This window comes from Hypanus sabinus, chromosome 7 (assembly GCF_030144855.1).
Source record: "Hypanus sabinus isolate sHypSab1 chromosome 7, sHypSab1.hap1, whole genome shotgun sequence".
NCBI lineage: Eukaryota > Metazoa > Chordata > Chondrichthyes > Myliobatiformes > Dasyatidae > Hypanus > Hypanus sabinus.
This window is the reverse complement of record NC_082712.1, coordinates 20,653,870-20,677,544: the sequence shown is the minus strand read 5'-3', so window position 1 is coordinate 20,677,544 and position 23,675 is coordinate 20,653,870. Positions and strand designations below refer to the sequence as shown.

Here is a 23,675-nt window from a genome sequence, read left to right as displayed (position 1 = left end):
CCATGACTGCAATGTCCTGGTGAAACCTTTTGGCGTGCTCATCACTGACACTGCCAAGATTTGCAGAAAGATGTCTAAATGGGAATGCAGAAAATGAATCTTTAGTGACATGTTGCACTTCATGATTTTGTATGCTTGAACCATGCTGTCAATCAGCTGCATGCAGTTTGGTGCTCTGTTAAGTGCCAAGAAATTTTTCAACAACCTCCTTCAATGCCTTCCAAGCGATTTTCTTCGTTCCCACTAGAAGTGCTTCAAATTGCCTGCTTGATTCGTGAACCAACAAAACTGCCTTCCTTAATCTTGGCATCAGTTATTCTGACTTGAATTACCAGTTGAAATAACAAATATAGGCAATCTCAAGAACAATGGTGCACGATAGGGAAATTACATGGTGATTTACATGATCAGCAACCCAAAATCCATAAGGTACACACAAAGATACAGGTTTCCCCCGCTATCCGAAGGTACAGTGTTCCTGTGGAACCGTTTGTAAGCTGAAATGTCGTAAAGCGAAGAAGCAATTACTATTAATTTATATGGGAAGAATTTTTGAGTGTTCCCAGACCCAAAAAATAACCTACCAAATCATACCAAAAAACACACAAAACCTAAAATAACACGAACATATAGTAAAAGCAGGAATGATATAAATATACAGCCTATATAAAGTAGAAATATTGTATGTACGGTGTAATTTCACTTATCAAAATCGGGAAAGCAGCAAGCCAAAATTGATTTGGAGAAAAAAAAATAGGCACGTACACGCATACATACGTATATGCATACCCACGTACACGCATGTGCAAACAACCACCTACATAAGGCTTCACAGTCATGGTAGTCTTTCTTGGCTAAACACACGTATAAAGTGGGCGTCTTTTTTTTCGTAAAAGCGAAAATCCTCTTTGGTTAGCAAAAACAAGTACCAATGTAGGTCTTTCGTAACAGTGAGTTGCCGTAAAGTGAACGTTCGAAAAATGGGGGCCACCTGTATTCAGGAAGCAATATCTTTGTTGTTCAGTGTAATCTGCTGCAATAGAGAAAAAAGAGAAAAAAAAAGCCAAAGGAAATGGACACTTCACTATTAGATATTCCAACGTGGTGAGCAGAAGTTTGCCAGCACCATCATTTCTTATTGATTAGTGACTTATATGACATCTGACTTATATAATTATTGACTTCAGGAGGAGAAAATTGGAAGTCCATGAGCCAATCCTCATTGGGGATCAAAGGTGGAGAGGGTCAGCAACTTTGAATTCCTTGGTGTTATCATTTCAGAGGATCTGTCTGGGTCTAGCATGTAAGTGTCATTACAATGAAAACAAAGGAGTGCCTCTATTTTCTTAGAAGCTTGAATTGGCATGTCAAACTTTGACAACTTCTACAGATGTGTGGTGGAGAGAACACTGACTGGTTGCATTACGGCTCAGTACGGAAACATCAATGCCCTTGTCTAGAAAAGCTGACAAGAAATAGTGGATATGGCCCAGTCCATCACGGTTAAAGCCCTCTCCACCAGTGAGCACATCTACATGGAGCAGCGTTGCAAGTAAGCGATATCCCAAGGACCCCCACCATCTAGGCCATGCTCTCTTCTCACTGCTGCCATCACAAAGGAGGCACAGGAGCCTCAAGACAACCATCACCAGGTTCAGGAACAGTTATTACTCCTCAGCCATCAAGATCTTGAACCAGAGTGAATAACTTAATTCACCCCATCACTGAAGAGGGCTCACCTTCAAGGACTCTTCATCTCATGTTCTCAATATTTATTGCTTATTTATTATTATTACTGTAGTTGCTTTTTTTCCGCTTTCTCTTTACATTTGCAGTCTGTTTTTTTTGTACATGGTTGGGTATTCTCTTTCACTGATTCTATTATGCTTCTTGTATTTACTGTGATTACTCGCAAGAAAAGGAACCTCTTGGTTAAATGGTGACATACAGTGGCATGCAAAAGTTTGGGCACCCCTAATCAAAATTTCTGTTACTGTGAATAGCTAAGCAAGTAAAAGATGACCTGATTTTCAAAAGGCATAAAGTTAAAGATGATACATCTTTAATATTTTAAACGAGATTACTTTTTTCATTTCCATCTTTTACAGTTTCAAAATAACAAAAAAGGATAAGGGCCCGAAGCAAAAGTTTGAGCACCCTGCATGGTCAGTACTTAGTAACACACCCTTTAGCAAGTATCACAGCTTGTAAATGCTTTCTGTAGTCAGCTAAGAGTCTTTCAATTCCTGTTTGGGGGATTTTTGCCCATTCTTCCTTGCAAAAGGCTTCCAGTTCTGTGAGATTCTTGGGTTGTCTTGCATGCACTGCCCTTTTGAGTTCTATCCAGAGATTTTCCATGATGTTTAGGTCAGGTGACTGTGAAGGCCATGGCAAAACCTTCAGCTTGTGCCTCTTGAGGTAGTCCATTGTGGATTTTGAGGTGTGTTTAGGATCATTATCGTGTTGTAGAAGCCATCCTCTTTACATCTTCAGCTTTTTTACAGACAGTGTGATGTTTGCTTACAGAACTTGCTGGTATTTAATTGAATTCATTCTTCCCTCCACCAGTGAAATGTTCCCTGTGCCACTGGCTGCAACACAAGCCCAAGGCATGATCGATCCACCCCCGTGTTTAACAGATGGAGAGGTGCTCTTCTCATGAAATTCTGCACCCTTTTTCTCCAAACATACCTTTGCTCATTGTGGCCAAAAAGTTCTATTTTAACTTCATCAGTCCATAGGACTTGTTTCCAAAATGCATCAGGCTTGATTAGATTTTCCTTTGCAAATTTCCGACGCTGAATTTTGTAGTGAGGACGCAGGAAAGGTTTTCTTCTGATGATTCTTCCATGAAGGTCATATTTGTGCAGCTGTCGCTGCACAGTAGAACAGTGCACCACCACTCTAGAGTCTGCTAAATCTTCCTGAAGGTCTTTTGCAGTCAAACGGGGGTTTTGATTTGCCTTTCTAGCAATCCTACGAGCAGTTCTCTCGGAAAGTTTTCTTGGTCTTCCAGACCTCAACTTGACCTCCACTGTTCCTGTTAACTGCCATTTCTTAATTACATTACGTACTGAGGAAATGGCTAACTGAAAACATTTTGCTATCTTCTTATAGCCTTCTCCTGCTTTGTGGACATCATTTATTCAAATTTTTCAGAGTGCTAGGTAGCTGCTTGGAGGAGCCCGTGGCTGCTGATTGTTGGGCTAAGGTTTGAGGAGTCAGGGTATTTACGAGGCTTTGAAATTTGCATCTCCTGGCCTTTCCTAACAATGATTGTGAACAAGCCATAGCCCTAACAAGCTAATTAAGGTCTGAGACCTTGGTAAAAGTTACCTGAGAACTCAAATCTCTTGGGGTGCCCAAACTTTTGCATAGTGCTCCTTTCCTTTTTGTTCCACTCTAAAATTGAACAAAACAAAAATAATACACTAATCTTGCTTAAAATGTTGAAAAGAATGTTTCATCTTTAACTTTATGACTTTTGGAGATTCACAGTAACAGAAACTTTGACCGGGGTGCCCAAACTTTTGCATGCCACTGTATACTACATGCACTTAGATAATAAGTTTACTTTGAACATCTCAGCACCATGAGAAGTTGATATTTCAAGTCATGAACCAACTCAAAGATGCTTTCAAGAGAATTACCTATAATTTGTTTATAATTACCCCATTATAACATAGGAGGAAATTATTTGGTCCATGGAGTTCATGCTGTTTCTAATGAATCCTATTTATATCTGTTTGCAACATATCCTCTCACATAATGAAACTGAGAACCTACAGATCAATCAGCATTATTTTGGGATGTGGAAGGAAACCACCAGAGCACAGAAGGTAAAGGAAGAAAATGCAAAAGGCAAGCAGACAGCACCTGAGGTCAGGATCCAATCCAAGCCCCAAAGCTCCAAGGCAGCAGTGTAATTGCTGTGCCACTGTGTCATCCCCAGCCTTGGTGTTTGGCACAACAATATTGCCAGTAACGAAGATTTGATTAAATTGTTGTGTATGGGAATAAATTTTGAAAGAATATAGGGATAAGATGAGTGAATGTAAAAGAGAAGCAGAGTGTAATCTATCTAGATAGTTTGGTCTGAATCAACATAATTACCTATTGTTTTATGCTTATCTGTGCATCTGAAAAAATGAGAAAAAGTTATTTGTCACAGCAAAGGATTTTAAGTCCCAAATATTGAATTTAATTGTTTAAAGTAATACAAAGTTGCCAGTTACAAAAGCAAGGAGGAAATTATTGGAATTAAAAAACTGAAAATATAATTATAGAGCTGCACGGCACTTGGGCTTAATTTGTCCTTGCCAAACTATATGCTTTCCTCAGTTAGTCCTATTTGCCTGTTTTAAACCTGTATCTCCCTAAACCTTTCCTATCTATGAATGTGTCCAAGTGTCTTTTAAACATTATAATTGTTCCTGCCTCCATCACTTTCCTCTGGCAGTTCATACCATATACACACTGCCCTCTGTGTATGAAACCTGACATTTAGGTTGACTTTGAATCTTTTCCTTCTCACCTTAAACCTGTGTGCCCTCATGTTTAGACTCTCCTCCCATGGGAAAAAGACTGTTATTTTACCATATATATGCCCCTCATAATATTATAAATCTCAACTCCCTTCACTCCTATCCCAGATAATCGGCAACTGGATCCTAGACTTCCTGACTGGGAGACCTCAGTCAGTCCGGATCTGGAGCAGCATCTCCAACACAATCACACTGAGCACGGGGGCCCCCCAGGGCTGTGTGCTCAGTCCACTGCTGTTCACTCTGCTGACCCACGACTGTGCTGCAACACACAGCTCGAACCACATCATCAAGTTCGCCGATGACACGACTGTTGTGGGTCTCATCAGCAAGAACGACAAGTCAGCATACAGAGAGGAGGTGCAGCGGCTAATGGACAGCTGCAGAACAAACAACCTGTCTCTGAATGTGAACAAAAGAGATGGTTGTTGACTTCAGGAGGGCACGGAGCAACCACTCTCTGCTGAACATCGACAGCTTCTCGGTAGAGATCGTTAAGAGCACCAAATTTCTTGCTGTTCACCTGGCGGAGAATCTCACCTGATTCCTCAACACCAGCTCCATAGCAAAGAAAGCCCAGCAGCGTCTCTACTTTCTGCAAAGGCTGAGGAAAGTCAATCTCTCAGCCCCCATCCTCAACACATTCTACCGAGGTTGTATTGAGAGCATCCTAAGCAGCTGCATCACTGCCTGGTTCGGAAATTGCACCATCTCAGATTGCAAGACCCTGCAGTAGATAGTGAGGTTAGCTGAGAAGATCATCGGGGTCTCTCTTCCCACCATTACAGACATTTCACTACACGCTGCATCGGCAAAGCAAACAGCGTTATGAAGGACCCCACGTACCCTTCATACAACTCTTCTCCCTCCTGCCATCTGGGAAAAGGCACCGATGCATTCTATGTAACAGCTTCTTCCCCCCCAAGCCATCAGACTCCTCAATATCCAGAGTCTGGACTGACACCAACTTACTGCCCTCTACTATGACTATTGTCTTGTTTATTATTTATTGTAATGCCTGCACTGTTTTGGGCACTTTATGCAGTCCTGGGTAGGTCTGTAGTCTAGTGTAGTTTTTTCTGTGTTGTTTCAGTGTAGTTTTTGTATTGTTTCATATAGCACCATGGTCCTGAAAAACGTTGTCTCATTTTTACTGTGTACTGTACCAGCAGTTATGGTCGAAATGACAATAAAAAGTGACTTGACATGATAATCCAGTTTCTCAGTCCTGTCAGCATTGTTGTGAATCTTTTCTGCACTCTTTCTCACTCAATCGTATCCTTCCTATTGTATGACGACCAAAACTACACAGAAAGCAGGAATTCCAGGGTTCTCCAGGCATTTGGAACATACAAGCATGATATGGCACCAGTTCCCAGGCAACTGGGAAGGTCAAAAGAAATCTATATTTGATCTTCCTGGACCTCGCCAATGCATTTGGCTCAATTCCCCACACACTCCTCTGGGAAGCATTTGACTTCTTACAGATACCAGAGCCCATCACAACACTGGTAAAGTAGCACTTTCATGACCTGCAATTGTGCTTCACAACAGCAGATTTTACCAGATACTGGAAGTAGGCATTATGGCAGGTTGCACTCTATCACCCCTGGCCTTCACAATGGCAATGGAGGTCATTATCAGGGCTTCAAGATGGGTGGTAGGCAGTGAAAGAATTTGTGCTGGACTTTGTCTTCCCTCTATTAGGGCATACACAGATGACATAACAACAATGACCAGTACTGCAGCATGCACCAAGTGACTACTTGGAGAGCTACAGGAAAACATCAAGTGGGCTAGAATGAAAATCAAACCAAGCAAGTCACGAACTATCTCCATAGTAAAAGGAATGCAGAAAGACAAAGTTCTTCATCAGTGATGACCAAATTCCAACAGTGTCTGAACAACCTGCTAAAAGCCTAGGCAGATGGTACAACACTGGCCTCACAGACAAAGAGCATGTGCAGCAACTAAAGCAACACATTCCCAGAGGCCTGAATAACATCAACCAATAAGACTATGCTACCTGGAAAACTGGAGCTCTGGTGCTTACAGACTAGACTCCTACCCTAGGTGTTGTGGCCCTTCACTGTCTATGAGGCACCGCTAACAACCATGAAGAAGCTCAAGCAAACCATCATGTCATTCGTAAAGAAGTGGCCTTGTGTCCCAAGGTGCATCAGTAACATTAGTCTCTGTGGTAAAGGAGTCCTTGAATTACCTTTCACAGGCCTTATGTTAGAATTTCAAATGTTCTAACGTGCATCTACAGATGACACACAAAGACTCTTATGACAAGACCATCAGTAAAACTGCATGGAACTTATCAACTGGGCAAAAATGGACCCCAGCTGATATGGTGTAGCAAGCAATGGCAGCCCTTAGGCACAGAGGCCTTGTGGGCCAAGTCCAACAGGGCAGGGGCAGCTTGTGTCTGACAGCAAGTGGACCCACCTTGCACAAGGCCACAATTCCAGAGTGAAGGAAAATGGTTGTCGGGGAAGTACGGCAACAAGAAGAGTCAGACAGAATTGTGAAAGCTGTTTCTCTGCCTAAGCAGAGGCAATGGATGCAGTGGGGAAGCACTAAGAGGAGGAAAATGAACTGGAAGGACATATGGGAGATAGAAGCAAAGAGACTAGTTTTCTCATCCGAGCTACATATGATGTGCTTCCCTCACAAAAAAAACTTCCACCGGTGGTTCGTTGAGGACCCAACTCGTGCCCTGTGCCTGATTCCGACAACCCTGAAACAAATCCTGGCAAGCTGCAAAGCCAGCCTCAAACAATTCAAATACACATGATGTCATGATCAGGTTTTGAAGAGTCCAGCAGCAGCATCAAGACCAAGAGGATAACAACCATCTCCTTGCCCCCTAGAACAACTAACACTCTTACACCAGCAGCATCCATCTGGGATGGAGGGAAAAGACCAATTAACCTCTCTAGTAAGCCAGAAACAGGACAGAAGAACATGGCCAGTAACTGGAAAATGTTGGTGGATGTCAATAAACAATTCATTTTTCCACCAGAAATTGCTACTACCAACCTTAGGCTAGACTTGGTTCTCTGGTCCAATTCATTACAAACAGTCTACATTGTGGAACTCAGTCCCGTGAGAGGATTCAGTGGCTGAAGCATATAAGTGCAAGAGGCTACACTATGCAGATCTAGGAGCTGAATCTCAGTGATGGAGCTGGAAGACCAAAGTTTGTCCTGTGGAACTGGGTTGTAGGGGATTTATAGCTACATTCACCATCAAATTGCTGAAAGAGCCATATCAGAGGCAGTGGAAGGAAGTAATCAAAGGCTTTGGATCAAGCGAAAAGACCTCTCCTGGGCTCCTAGATATCATCAAGAGAGTGGGAAAACACAAGGGGAGGGGGTGGTGACTCTGGGATGCCAGAAGTCATTGTCAAGCTCTCTGGAGATGTAGTGGGCTAATCGATGAAACATCGAGGAAGGAGGATGCCCACTTGAAAGCCCCTATGTGTCAATCCTGTGCCACTCCCAACATCAAGGCAGTCTCGAGCAAGTGCTCACGACCCAGTGGCACAGTGGATATTAACACCTGTTTTTTGATATTCAAATGCAATCTCACCAAGGTTGTACATATTGTCATATGATGTCCCAACTCTTACCCTGCCTGGATAAAGGCCAGTGTGCCAAATGCCTCTTTCACCACCTTATCTACCTACTTAGCAAACTTTCAGGGAACTATGTACTGCAGCCCAATGTTTCTCCGTTCCACAATAACCGTACCCCTCCCCAGCCCACTTCTTGTCCTTCAGTGTCTGTCATCCTTTCCTAGTTTAACTTCCCAAAATTATAATTAAATTCCAACTACTATTTTCCCAATTGATCTAAATCCTGTTGTGACCTTAGACAACCATCTGCAGTCGACCCTACCACTAAGTTTGATATTATCTGCAAATTGGTGCAGGTAACTCCAATATAGGCTATTTAGTTAAACTGGATGGGATGACAGGTTCATTTTCTATTTAATTTCTGTTTCTACATGACAGCACAGTAGCACAGCAGTTAATGTAATGCTATTACAGTGCTAGTGATCCAGGTTCAATTCCATTAATTCAGCATGAAAGGAGTTTATATGTTTTCCCTGTGACCATGTGGGTTTCCTCTGAATGCTGTGGTACTCCCATACTAGTAGGTTAATCGTTCACATAGGTGTAATTGGGTGGTGTAGGCTTGTTTGGCCGGAAGGGCCTATTAACATGCTGTATCTGAAAAAAAAAACGCCACTCACTGACAATCGTAAAATTACTACAGTAAATATGAGCTGTCTGGTGCGGTGAACCTTTGCTGACGTTAATACAATTACAACATAGTGAAATGTTTCAAATTAGTTTACAGATACAATATTAAAAAGGTCATATAAAATGTTTGGACAAATAACCAACATTCTGCCCAGATATGTAATTTTTAAGATTAAGTTTCAGTCACAGAGGGTTTAGCGATGAAATTCCAGATACTGGAATCTAGCCAGCTGAAAGCATGGCCAAAACAATAAAAGCAATAGATGTACAGGAGGCTGTAACTGTTGTAGAGCTGTCCAACTGAAACAGGCCCTTTAGCCAACCACATCCAAGGAAAGGGCTAGAATAGGTTGAGGTAAATGATTGTGAATTCATTGAGGCATATTGAAAACAACTTTTAAAACTGAACTTTCCTGCTTTGAAAACTATTGTATGTCAGCAACACAGCAGTTACAGGCAGCTTATATCAATGATAATCCAAAAATGACCTTATGCTCCTTAATGTAAATAGTAAAACTATCTTTATTTTTCAATATTTATTTCCCAGGTCAGTCAATGTTGTATTGTTCATTTAGAACCAATGCATAAAATATACCAGGCAGATATGTTCTGTAATTTTGAACAGCCCTGAGAGAAAGACCCTTCTGTGCTAGTGACCCTTCACAACTGACGGCTTAAAAGCTTGTACTCATGGCAGCGCAATTTCATCATTTCATATTAAGGTAATGAATGACTTAAAGTTGAAAGCATACAGTATCTTACTAATGGAGCATGTTTTGACAAATTAGTCTGTATTACTTTGAAAAACGACTTTGCCAGTAAAGGATAAATGCAATAGCCTTTGTAAATGTATTTAAGTTAAACAAGAGTCCCTGACTTGGACAGTCATGAGAGCATTCTGTTCTAAAACAGCATTCATTACTAATCAAAAGAAAAACATTTGTGTTCAGTTCAACTTGACTACATGTAACATTTAAGAAAGATGAAAGTGTTCTGCTTTTTAGATGCTGTTAATTTTATTGAAAGTTTCAGGGCTAGTTTGTAAGTAATCCCAAGTCTAACTAAACAAGATATAAAATTTAAACATAGAATTGATCTGGCCAGGTAGCACAGGCTCCAAAATACCCAAGAACAAAATTATATCTTGTTTTGAGACTCTGGAGAGTTATATATTCTGTCAACTACATCCTACTAGCACCAAAGTGCACAAACTAATCTAAATAAATTAATTCTATTTTATTATTTTATTTCATTTGTTTTGGTAATGAGCATGTGGCTAAGAACAAGAGGAATCATTGGTTGCTTAAAAAAAAATAAGCATTTAATAATGCTATCAGAATTCCTCAAAAATGCATTTGGCTTACTTATGCAGTTATCCAGAATGTTAATGATAAAAGTGGTTAATTTCCATCCACATTCCACTCCGTTTTTGATAACAGCACAAAAAGGAGGAGAAATACGTTGACAGATAAAATTGATCGAGTTCAGTCAAAACAATTGTAATCTAGGAAAATAAATCAACATCACATTGTGATCAATAACACAGCAGATCTAATTCTGGGTTTCCCCAACTAAATTGTTCCATCATTTGGTGGAAATCAGCTGCCTTAGCCTTAAGTTGCGAAACTCTTTCCCAAAATCTCTTTATTGCCCTTTCTCTCTCTCAAAAACCAAATTTGTATAACAAAGGTGCTTTGTCAAGCACTTTCACTCCATTCTCAATGGAGAAGATATCCTGATGGCCAACCATTTTAGGTCCACTCCTCATTCCCATCCAACATGTCAGTCCTTGGCCTTCTCTACTGCAACAATGAAGCCACTCTCAAGTTGGAGGAGCAACAACTCATATTACAATTGTGTAGCTTCTAACTTAACAGCCTGAACACTGTTACCTCCAGTTTTTGGAGTTTCTGCACCTCCCCTTTCTCTCCTTTTCAATTTCCCATTCTGGCTCCTCTCTTCTCCTCATCTATCTATCACCTTCACTTATACCCATCCTCCTTTCCTTTTTCTCATGGTTTAACTCTGCTCTTCTATCAGATTTCTTTGCCTTTTTCACCTATCACCTCCCAGCTACTCACTTTATACTCCTTCCCCTACCCACCTACCTTCTCCATCAGCTGGCTTTACCTATCACTTTCCAGCTTATATTCCTCCCCTCCCCACCCATCTGGCTTTTCCCCCCTTCCTTTCCATTCCCGATGAAGGGTCTCAGCATGAAATGCCAGCTCTTTATTTCTCTCTATAGATGTTGCCTAATCTGCTGAGTTCCTCCAAGCATTTTGTGTATATCACTCCATATAACACAGAACTTTAAAAATATATTTTTGTGTATAACCAGTTAATATAAATTCTTATGTTCTTATTTGTGACAGCAGATAATTAAGAACAAGAGAATGAATATATCTCAATTTCCAATTCTAGAAACAAGTGTATTAGGGAGGGTGTGAGTATTTCTTAATACATTAATGAGTAAAAATGCAGGTCTATAAAATGGCACGATACAATTAGAAGACCTTAGCCAGAGAGACAGTGAACCGATAACAAATAACATTAGTATTCCAGAGCTAGGTGAGCAAGAAAATAAGAATATTTTTTCTTAACAGTTAATCTCACATGCAGTGACAGAGTAAGTTCCATTTTATTCCATTCCTTGTTGTTTATAATACCCACAGGGTCATCACGATCCCCCAACAAGTAGACTGCCTATATTTTAAGCTTGCACTGAAGTACTATTGCACGACATTCCAATATCTCACTCAAAAGGCATTCTTCACAACTCTGAAACCACAGTGTACAACACATGGCCTGTAAGATAGTTCAATTCAAGCGAGCTGTTCCCCAAGCACATTAACGTCCAGCAGAAATTGTTCCCCAACCCCACTGTAGATCGATGATGGTGTTTACACAGCATTTCTGCCTAACTGGAGGGCACAGTGCCCATCTCTGACACTAAGCCCCTCCCACACCATAGCTGTGGCATTACGCAGACTGGACGACAAAACTTCAAATGTCTTCAAGTGTTGAAACACCATTCCGTGATATTCACAAAGATTTAAAAAAATCGGAATACTGTTATAGCATAAGAACAACTATTAACATCTGAATAAATATTAAAATACAGTGGATTCTGGTTAATCGGGATATATCTGGACTGGTACATTTTGCTCCAATTAAGCTGCTCCCTCAATACTTGAAGTTTCATGGGAAATAGTTAAAAAGACGAACTGCCATTTAACTGAATAACAAATTATGATTTATATGAAATACAGAACAATTTAGAACATTATCAATACTACAACAGTACCATAAAACTGTGTATTCGTGTCCTATAGTTACCAATGGAGGAATTATGCAGTCATGTTCTTTTGATTGACTATAAATGAACAAAATCAGCACACAGTGCAGATAATGAGCTGCCTTCATACAAAGCATCCACCAAATCTTCATTTTCATTATGATATCAAGATAGTTGTCAATACTTTCAAATTCTTCATAATTTCTAACTTGTTGACGTAGGGAAATCATTTCATTTTCACTCCTGCTGAATTCTGGTATCACCAAGCCTGAATGCTTGAAATTGCAGTTCTGAATTTTTTTTTACAGACTTGCAAAAGGTGATCCAGCTGCTTTTCTGCCAATTGTTTCTGAAATATTTCTCGCCAACTATCAGTGACAAAAATACTGTTTTTTCTTAAAACACACATGCAGTTCATCCATTGTAAGCAAGGTGTAGTGTTTAACAGCCACACAAAGTGCATATGATTGAAGCTAGTTAGAACCTGTTGGGCAACAGTCTACTGTCCCAATTAAGTGGCACAGTGTCCTAAATAAACTAAGGGAATGTCAGCTATTTTCTCAATTAGATTTTGTCCTTTAAAAGTTGTCCCAAATAAGTGGCTACCTCAATTAACTAGAATCCACTGTACTTAAAACACTAGAAACTAAAACAATTAAATATGCTACAGTAAACTCAACTTTTTTTCAATGAGGTGTATATAACTTGCCCTTCTCCTTTGGAGCCTTTCCTCATCATGTCAACCAATACAGTGGTGAAGTTGAGCCATGCTTAAAGGGATTTCCCAGGATAACTCCTGAATTATTTCTTGAAGTTGGCAATTCATCATAGGAGTTCATGAGAAGTCTGATGTCAAAGGACAATAAGAAGGCAGCTACAAAGATATTTTAGAAAGTCTGGGATTCTTATGTTCTTGACCATGGGTTCGCAGAAGTTAATCAGATCATTAGCTTGGCTTTAACTGCAAAAAAAACTTCTCCCCTACTATTCCAAACCTATCAGAATTAAACTAGATAAGAGTGATGATAGTACTACAGTCAGCCCTCCTTATCCGCGAGTTCCATATACGCAAATGCAACCAACCGCGAATCGAGAAAATCCGGAAGTGCTCTTCCAGCACTTGTTGTTTGAGCAAGTATAGACTTTTTCTTCTTGTCATTATTCCCTAAACATTGCAGTATAGCAACTATTTACATAGTATTTACATTGCATTAGGTATTATAAATAATGTAGAGATGATTTAAAGTATACGGGAGGATGTGCGTAGCTTATCGTGGATCGGGATTGGAAAAAAATGGAAGTTCTCTTACTAAGTAATTCGGAAGAAGTGCACCCGACATTATTTAACACCAGTTAGTCAAACGTTTGTCTTAGTACATAGTATATATTTTACCTTTCTACGCTTATAAAACACTTAAGAAACGTTTGTATTTCAATAATTAAACCACTACATTGCTTAGTAATAATGTTAGCTTACATTGGGCCAGGGCCTTTCTCACTTTATCCTTTAAAATTGTTCCAATCGTTGACCAACTGTAGCCGAATGCTTTTCTAATGACCGTTGGTGTTTCACCTCATTCCTATCACTTTATTATTTCCAATTTATTTTCAATTATGATCGTGATTATTTTCGTGAACCAAAACACTGCGGATTCAGAGCTCCACCGGGTCCTAAAGACCACCACACTGAGAAAGGCTAAATAAGGTCCGGGGTTCTACTGGGTCCTAAAGTCTACCGCACTGAGACAGGTTAAATAAGGGACTTTAGCATCCGTGTTTTTTGGTATCCGCGAGGGGTCCCAGAACCAATCCCTCGCAGATAAGGAGGACTGACTGTATAGTACTTGTTAACTTCACTGCAGCAAATACATGGATAAAGAACTTATAGTCTAATTTTTACTTCATTCCACCTTTCTCCTAATGTGATACAATTAGCTAAGTTATCCATTTCCATGCAGATCAGTGATAGTAGGAGATTCAACATCTCCTATCATGGGTGTGTACCATTATAAATGAGTTTGCCCATGCATGGGAGTGGGGAGAAAGTCAACATGTGGCCAGGCGACATATTCAATTGACTGCATAATTAAGAACCATGTTGAAAGAACCTAGAAATTTGCAGGCACCAAAATATGATTTATTGTTAAGGAAATTGGGTGATGTGGGGGGACAGTCAAAATAAAGAATTCAAAATAAACCAGCGAATAGTGGTTGAAATATAAGCATGTTGTCCAAATCAAAGAATGTACACAGGGATGGATCCTTTAAATAAACAGACAATTGATTTTCCATAAAAGCTATATTTAATTTCTACAATTTATTATTGTAAATTCACTATGCAATTTGACTCATCAGCAAGAAAGAAACTGTACCTTGTAAACAGCATCAAGAAAACGAGTGTCATTTTTTCCCGCAAGTTCCACTCCAGATGCTATTAGCTGCTCAGTCACATATGTGGAATATGAGGTGAAAGCATAGCTCATGATTGGTAGAAAGGCAGCTGGATCACCTTTTGCAAGACTGTAAAAAATAAAATTAAATCTTAAATGCAGTTTAACTTCCCAACAACCATTAACTGACTTCCCATGCTAATCTCACAGAAAACAGTTGAGTGCCTGGATCCAAACAGGCTTGTAATTTTCACTTCATTCAGAAATGATGATTTACATAATCATCCAGGTGGTGTAACTGAATTGAGCAAGAGTCCCGAATGCTCAAATGTGCTAAGTGATCTTATATTGAGTCCTGACAGACTCACGCTTGAAATACAGTCAAAAATGCAGAATAAAAAACAAATCTTAAATCCATCACTACAGTCGGCCCTCCCTATTGGTGGATTCAACCAACCGTGAATCGGGAGAACTCCAGCACTCGTTGTTTGAGCATGTACAGACTATTTTTTCTTGTCATTATTCCCTAAACAATACAATATAACAATGATTTACATAGCATTTACATTGTATTAGGTATTAAAAGTAACCTAGAAATGACTTAAAAGTACAGGCAGTCCCCGGGTTATGAATGAGTTCCGTTCCTGAGTCTGTCTTTAAGTTGGATTTGAAGTTGGAACAGGTACATCCGATATTATTTAGCATCAGTTAGTCAAACGTTTTTCTTAGCATATGGTACATATTTTACCTTTCTATGCATATAAAACACTTAAGAAACATATGTATTTCAGTCATTAAACCACTGTGTTGCTTAGTAATAATTGTAGCTTTCATCGGGGCAGGTCCTTTCACATGCTCCATTAAAATTGCTCCAATCGTTGACCAACTGTAGTCTAAAGCTTTTCCAATGACCGATGGCGTTTCACCTCTTTCTGATCGCTTCATTACTTCCACCTTATTTTCAATCTTGATTGTGATTATTTTCGTGAGCAGTAACACCATGGATTCAGAGCTGCACCCTCAGGTCCTAATGCCCACTGCACTGAGATGTTAAATAAAGCCCAGTGTTCCGCTGGGTCCTAAAGACCACCGCACTGAGCCAGGTTAAATAAGGGACTTGAGCATCCGCATTTTTTGGTATCCACAGGGGGTCTCAGAACCAATCCCCCACGGATAAGGAGGGCCGACTGTACTAACAAACACAAAATACTGGAGAAACTCCAGCATTTTGTGCGTTTTGCTTTGGATTTTCAGCATCTACTGGTTTCCTCGTGTTTGAGATCCTCATGTTTGCATGTTTGATGTATTTATACTGTGACGTCTTTTTTTTAATCATTTTGCAACAGCAGACCATTCTTCCTAAACGGTGCAGTATGAAGAGAAGAGAAGCTGGAATCTAAGATAAAAATCAGAAAATGCTGAAAATATTCAGGTTAGCTTGCATCTTTGAAGAATGAAACAGAGAAGGTTTCTCTTGACCAGAGATAGAGATAACCAACAATTATCAGAGGAGAGCTTTGCAACTCATGAAAGGATATCACCCTGTCTTAACTCCTCTCACTATAGAAGAAGAAACATTACCGCACAGTACAGGCCCTTTGGCCCACGATGTCATGCCGGCCTTTTAACCTACTCTAACTCTTTTATCCTACATAAAGCTCCATTTTTTATCATCCATGTGCCCATCTAAGAGATTTTTAAATGCCACTAATGTATCTGCCTCTATCACCACCCCTAGCAGGGTGTTTCACGCACACACTACTCTGTGTAAAGAACTTACCTCTGACATCCCCTCTACAACCCCTTCTCTCTGCATACTTTCCTATAAAAGTATGCCCCCTTGTATTAGCCATTTCAGTTCTGGGAAAAGGTCTCCGGCTGTCCACACTATTTATGCCACATGATTTACTTAATATTTCCCATTTAGGTTCCTTTAAATATCTGTTAAAATTATATGTTTAATCTAGGCTAAGTAAAACAGAGTGCCACAATTGACCCCAACAGCTGCACAATAGTAGAGAAGTAATGAAAGTTAACCACAGGATCTATGTAATAGTTTTCTTCCCCAAATTCAGATTTGTTCAGAATCTGTACCGTTCAAAGCTGTAAACTTGGATTTAGGATATCTGCCAATCATTGCCTGAAGCCAGGCCATGTTGAAATTCCAAACAATTTAATCAGCTTCTAATTCAAATCAGGAGGAAAAAAAGGCACAGGAAAACACAGGAAAATGATGTTGAGGTAAAAGGTCATCCATGATTCTATTTTTTTACATTCTTATGAAACATATGCTTCTGAATTTCATCTAGTCTTAACACAGATCACACATGTGAATGAACTAAGTTTCCTTAATGGAAAACATACCTTAAAAGCTATCTATAATATTTAGATATTAAGCACAAACATTTAACCCATTACCTTCAACTTTTTGTACTAAGATATTTAATTAATTTTATTTTAAGTGCAAACTTGTGCTACAGTGTCATGTCAAATCCAAATAATTCAAAATAACCAAATTCTGAGCTTTGGTTTTGAACCAAATTACAATAAAAAATATTAGGTTGCTACATTTTAATCTAACTAGCACCATAAAATAGTGCACTAGAAACAAATTGTAAAAGCTTAAGGACCATTTATATTATTCAATAAACTATCTACATTGATCTGTAATTAACCCGAGCTCTATCTCTCAATAATGACATCAACAAATGGCAATCCTCCATACTAATATTAAACTAAAATCAATTTAACTCAAATTAATGTGATAACAAAATGTTCATATTCTGTGGTTCAAATCATTTGGATATTGGAATTTTTGACATTTTAATATAATTGTTCTACTGCAATGACAAAAGCTGTCTAATAAACTTAGTCCAAACATCCAATTAAAAATCTACCAAGTCTCCTTTTGAAAGTATTGAATTTGCTACTGTGGTTGGCCTTTAGTTCAATCTGAAGATCCAGTTACTATGCAATAAATTTCCACTCTACAGCCATTAACCATGTGTATAAAAGCAGAATCAACTTCAAATGATGTGAACTTCAAAGGCATTAGATATTTGATGTTTAATTCTGGTCTATTTTATTTGCAGTGCTGGTTAATGTAATCCTGATCTTATTTACAAAAACTATCCCATAATTATCAGAGACTGTAATCCTTCCTCCTCCTTCAATAAAAACATTCTGAGGCTAAGCCATAAAAGTGAAAGTTGTTGGCGAAGTTTTGGCTTTGTCCAACTTGAATGATACCAGCTGACATTTCCTCTACTGTAGCCAAACAGAAAGCATCTGGAAAAAGTACACTATTGGGACATCCCTATTAAAAGCACCAACCAGGAATCAAATTATTAACCCCTGATTGTTCAATCATACATCTGCTCCACCAGCTGCTGAGTGATAACATGCACACACAAAAAAAAATCTAAATCATTGATATTGATGGCTTAAAAAATTTGAGCATTTGGAATGTGTCATTGTTCTGGATCTGCACTCACTGGTGTATAGAAGAATGGAGGGGGAAGGGGGGACCTCATTGAAACCTATCAAATATTGAAAGACACAGATAGAATGGACATGGAGAGAATGTTTCCTGCAGGGGAGGGGAGTCTAGGATCAGAGGGCACAGTCTCAGAGTAGAAGGATGTCCTTTTAAAACAGAGATGAAGAGAAATTACTTTGGCCAATGGGTGGTGAATCTGTGGAATACATTGTCAAAGACAGTTGTGGATGCCAAGTTATTGTACCTACAAAAGTGGTTAACACAACACTTTACAGTATTAGTGACTTAGGTTCAATTCCCTCCGCTGCCCGTATGCACGGAGTTTGCACGTTCTCCCCGTGACCATTTGAGTTTCCTCTGGATGCTCTGATTCCCCCCACATTCTAAAGGCATACTGGTTGGTAGGTTATTTGGTCATTATATATTCTCCTGTGACTAGGCTAAGATTAAACTGGGTGATTGCTGAGCGGCATGGCTCCAAGGGCCAGAAGGGCCTATTTTGTGCTGTATGTCAACTAAAAAAAGATTCACTTGGAAGTTTTCATGTTTTATTGTTTTCAACATTGAATCACAGTAGATTTAGTTTGGCTTTCTTTGACACTGATAAACAGAAAAAACTCTTTTCTGTCAAAGTGAAAACAGAACACTACACATATAAAACACAAACTAATTGATTGCAAAAGTATTCACTCTCTTTAATATGACACAACAAATCATGACTGGTGTAACCAATTGGTTTTAGAAGTCACATAATTAGTTAAATGGAGACCTTCGTGTACAACAAGATCTTTCAATTGACTGCAATAAAAATATACCTCAACGTGGAAGGTCCAACTGCTGGTGAGTCAGTATCCTGGCAAAATCACACCATGAAGACAAAAGCAACTCCATGAAAAGATTATTGAAAAGCACAAGTCAGGAGATGGATACAAGGAAATTTCCAAGTCACTGAATATCCTTTGGAATACAGTTAAGTCAATCATCAAGAAATGGAAAGGATATGGCAGAGCTGTAATTCTGCTTAGAGCAGGCCTCAACACTGCGTAACCGTGCAAGAAGGAGACTAGTGAGGGAGGCCACCAAGAGACCAATGGCAACTCTGGAGGAGTTACAAGCTTCGGTGGCTGAGATGGGGGAGACTGCACATTCAACTGCTATCCAGGTGCTTCACCAGTTGCAACTAATGGGAGAGTGATAAAGAGAAAGCCATAATTAAAAAAAGAACTCACACGAATTCTCGGCTGGAGTATGTCAGAAGGCATGTGGGAGACTCTGAAGTCAGCTGGAAGAAGGTTCTATGCTCTGATGAAAATAAAATTGAGTTTATTGGCCATCAGGCTAAACACTACATTTGGCATAAGCCAAACATTGAACATTATCAAAAACATACCATTCCTACTGTGAAGCATGGCGGTGGCACCATCATGATGAGGGGATGCTTCACTGCAGCAGGCCCTGGAAGATTTGTGAAGGTAGAGGGTAAAATGAATGTAACAAAATACAGGGAAATCCTGGAGGGAAACGTGATGCAGTCTGCAAGAGAACTGCAACTTGGAAGAAAATTTGTTTTCCAACAAGATAATGACCCCAAGCATAAAGCTAAAGCTATACAGGAATGGCTAAAAACAACAAAGTTAATGACCTGGAGTGGCCAAGTCAGAGACAAGACCTCAATCCAATTGAGAATTTGTGGTTGGAATTGTAAAGGACGGTTCACTCACGATCCCCATATAATCTGACAGAGCTTGAGCAGCTTTGTAAAGGAATGGGGAAAAACTGCAGTGTTCGGATATGCAAAGCTGATAGAGACCTGCTCACACAGGCTCAAGGCTGTAATTGCTGCCAAAGGTGCAACTTGAAGAGGGTGTGTAATTATGCAATCAATTACTTTTACTTTGTGTTTCATTTGGATTACTTTGTAGAGATCTGTTTTCACATTGACACGAAAGAGTCTTTTTCTGTTGATCAGTGTCAAAAAAGCCAAATTAAATTCACGGTAATTCAACGTTGTAAAACAATAAAACATGAAAACTTCCCAGGTGGGGGACATGAATACTTTTTATAGGCACGATACATAATTAAAATTTTATATTTAAGATTTTGTGGGGCCTGATCTAGGTATCCCAAGTCTCAGAAGTACATGTTGCCCAGTAGACTATGAGTTTTGTGTGAGGTTTGACGTCTTCATCTTGAAACACCAACTTTATTCCAACAATCCGTAGTGCTCAAGTGAAAAAGTAGTCTTTACCTAAATTAGAACTGAGCAGAACTCAGAGTAGTATCTTCTCAAAATCCCCTACCTGCTTTGTGAAGGTAACAAAGATTTCAGAATTTTATCTTTTAGTGAGTTAACCTTTTATTTTTTAAAACCCTGACAATCTAAAGCCACTGTACTTCATCTCACTTCTTAGGTTGATGTCTTTATCCTAAGTATGAATAAATCCTTGTTACATTCTGACTAAGGCAACTACTTCCTTTCTTAGGCAAGGACACCAAAATCATACACAGTCTTCCAAGTTTGGCCTCAATAAAGCAAATATAATTTGTAGGAGGTCTTTTGCAGCAATAAAATAACAATATTGGAAATGGTTTGAGTTCTTCTTTCTTGAATTTTTAAGGTAGATGATGAGCTGTACAAGTCAATTTAGTGACTCTGGGTTAGGAAATTGCAATGTTGGCAAGGTTCCAAAAAAAGGAATTCAAGTTGGATTCCCTTTTCTGAGTTCTAATCAGTAAGCTCAACTGCAAAATGCATCTGTACAAACTACAGGTCAATTTAAAAGGTCTGTTTCTTACATCACTGATTAAAGTGCCAAGCTAGATTAAAGCGTCAAGACCCATGAGCGGAAACGGCCTGAGAGCAGAAAATGAACTGATGTTCAGCCTCACTACTCCACACCGATTAAAGTGTCGAGCCAGATTAAAGCGTCGAGGTGCAAGAGCAGAAAATGAATTGGTGTTCTTCTGCATGCCAGCCAAGATCCCCCAGCTGGGCCTGCCCTGTCTGCCTGTATTTGACCCATCTCCCTCTCCTGTCACTATGACCATTGGGTAGGAGATGCAGGAGCCTTGGGCCCCACACCAATAGGTTCGCGAGCAGATATTGCTCTGCAGCCATTGGGCTCCTGGACCAACTTCACTCACCAGCCTATAGACTCACTTTGGGGAATTCTGCAGTTCATGTTCTATGTATTATTTGTTTACTTTTTAATTACTGTATTTACACAATTTGTTCTTTTTTCACATACTGAATGCTTGTCCGTCTTTGCTCTGTGATTTTTTGTATTTCTTTCTTTTATTGTGTTTCATTCTTTTGTGGGTACCTGCTAGAAGAGGTTTTAAATGGTATACATACTTTGATAATAAATGTACTGTAAACTTTACGCATATCTAGACACAGAATCAATTTCTAGCAAAAAAAAATGGATGAAACAAGAGATTAATAGTATTTATTCAACAGATTTAAGAAGGACTTTCCTGGCCAGTCCAGTGGATTCTGATGAGTCCTATATGTGCTTTGGCACAGATGAGGCATATAGTTTGAGACAGTGCATCGTTCTTCAGCTATTGCCTCAGGTATTCCCACAGAAAATAAAATTCACAATGATAAAGCTGTAGAATACAGAGAACAGCCTATTGATTTTGAATATGCACACCACATGTAAAAAAATATCACCAGCTATAAGGAAGAACTTGCACTATTCAAATTAATTTATTAAACAAAATCTTGTAGAGTTATCAGAGTTTCCTTTAATTAAATCTGAGATTTTGTTTAGGCGTGTAGATAATGATCATTTTCTCTATTGGGCTGGTCAGTGATTAGATGCACATCAATTTAAACATGTCAAACAATAGTGTGAGGAAAGGCTAGGATAATTTTTTTTACACTTAGACAGCTTGTGATTGATGCTTGGCTGCAGGAAGTGATTTGAGACAGAGACCACTGCATTTTATGCAAGGAAATTAGACAATATTAGAAACAGAGGGAAAAAATAGCCTGTGGTAACAGTGTGGGACAGCTGGATGCATTTTGGATTACTTGGCAAAGGGGCTGGCAAAAAAAATGATTTTTTTTTCTTACTGGAAATCTACTTTGAGCATCCAGCAATCTGTTTAAGAACCCCACCTGGTTACCAGCAGTGGTTAATGATTATCAGTTCCTGGAGATTAGATCATTAGCAGCAGTTTCAGTAATCAAGTTGCAGGAATTAAGAAACCTAAAAATGCAATAAATGCATTGAGAATAATACTTTCATCTAATAGACAGGAAATCAAACTGAACATTGGCACGCTCCTTTCATAAAGTGAATTTCAAATTTCCCCAGAGAGCCTAAGCAATGTGGAAGATATTGCTTTAGACTTAGATAGTGCTTGAGTTCAAGTTCAAATTCTTGGCTTCATATGCAAGAATGTATCCCCATACTTGGATGATTACCAAAGGACAAACTTCATCCATTTGGTATTATTAGTAGAATTTGAGTAACCCGTTATAAAGGCTAATAAATTACACCTCTCGCTGGTTATTGGTCAAGAACAGCTCTGCAATTTCCTGATTAAGGCAGTCAAAACTGCAATTCATAAAAGATTTTGCTCTACAACCCACCAATATAATTTCAGTCCTTCGGTCCTTTAATAGAGCAATACCAACATGGAATGCATATTCGTAATTGCCCCAAATCTTTATGTGATACTCAGGACTGGTTTTGCATATTAGCTGATTCGGAAGGATGGCAATGGTTCTTTCAGGAAGGAAACATTATACAATATTACCTCTATACTTCCTGATTATTTTGCACATTGTATAGGTGTATTATTGCAAATAATACATACTATTAGAATATTTTTTCATAGAAGAGGCCTTATTAATTTGTATATTATATTCAGAGCAAACTATTTGGATTCTCACATTATGATAAACATACTAAGGCCTTATGACATACAGTGCCTATTAAAAGTATTCATCACCCTTGGAAGTTTTCATGTTTTATTGTTTTACAACATTGAATCACAGTGGATTTAATTTGGCTTTTTTGACACTGATCAACAGAAAAGAATCTTCTGTATCAAAGTGAAAACAAATCTCTATAAAATTATCTAATTTAATGCCAAATATAAAACACAAAATAATTGATTGGATAAGTATTCACTTATATGACACACCAAATCATCACTGATGCAGCCAATTAGCTTTAGAAGTCACATAATCAGTTAAATGGAGATCTGTTTTTGGAGACCTCTATGAGGTTAAGGTGTTTCAATTAATTGTAATAAAAATACACCAATATCTGGAAGGTCCAACTGCTGGTAAGTCAGTATCCTGGCAAAAACAACAATAGAACTCTCCAAGCAACCCCACGAAAAGAATATTGAAAAGCACAAGTCAGGAGATGGATACAAGAAAATTTCCAAGTCACTGAATATCCCTCAGAGTACAGTTAAATCAATCATCAATAAATTGAAAGAATGTGGCACAGCTGTAAATCTGCTTAGAGCAGGCTGTCCTCAAAAACTGAGTGACCGTGCAAGAAGGAGACTAGGGAGGGACACCACAAAGAAACCAGTGACAACTCTGGAGGAGTTACAAGCTTTAGTGGTTGAGATGGGGGAGACAGCGCCTACAACAACTGTTGCCCGGGTGCGTCACCAGTCTCAGCTTTATGGCAGAGTG

At 39.1% G+C, this 23,675-nt stretch overlaps 1 protein-coding gene across 4 annotated transcripts in view; it reads right to left on the bottom strand.

Annotated features, from left to right (window-relative positions):
* The window catches only part of cep44 (centrosomal protein 44), a 78,450-nt gene that overhangs the window by 43,831 nt on the left and 10,944 nt on the right, over positions 1 to 23,675 (bottom strand). For all 4 annotated transcript variants that reach the window (XR_009513041.1, XM_059974289.1, XM_059974288.1 and 1 more), the window contains exon 3: positions 14,491 to 14,638. Coding sequence is in view for 3 of the 4 variants with exons in the window: in XM_059974289.1 (XP_059830272.1) it covers positions 14,491 to 14,638 (148 nt within the window). In the remaining variant the exon portion in view is untranslated. The remainder of the gene's footprint in view (positions 1 to 14,490; positions 14,639 to 23,675) is intronic.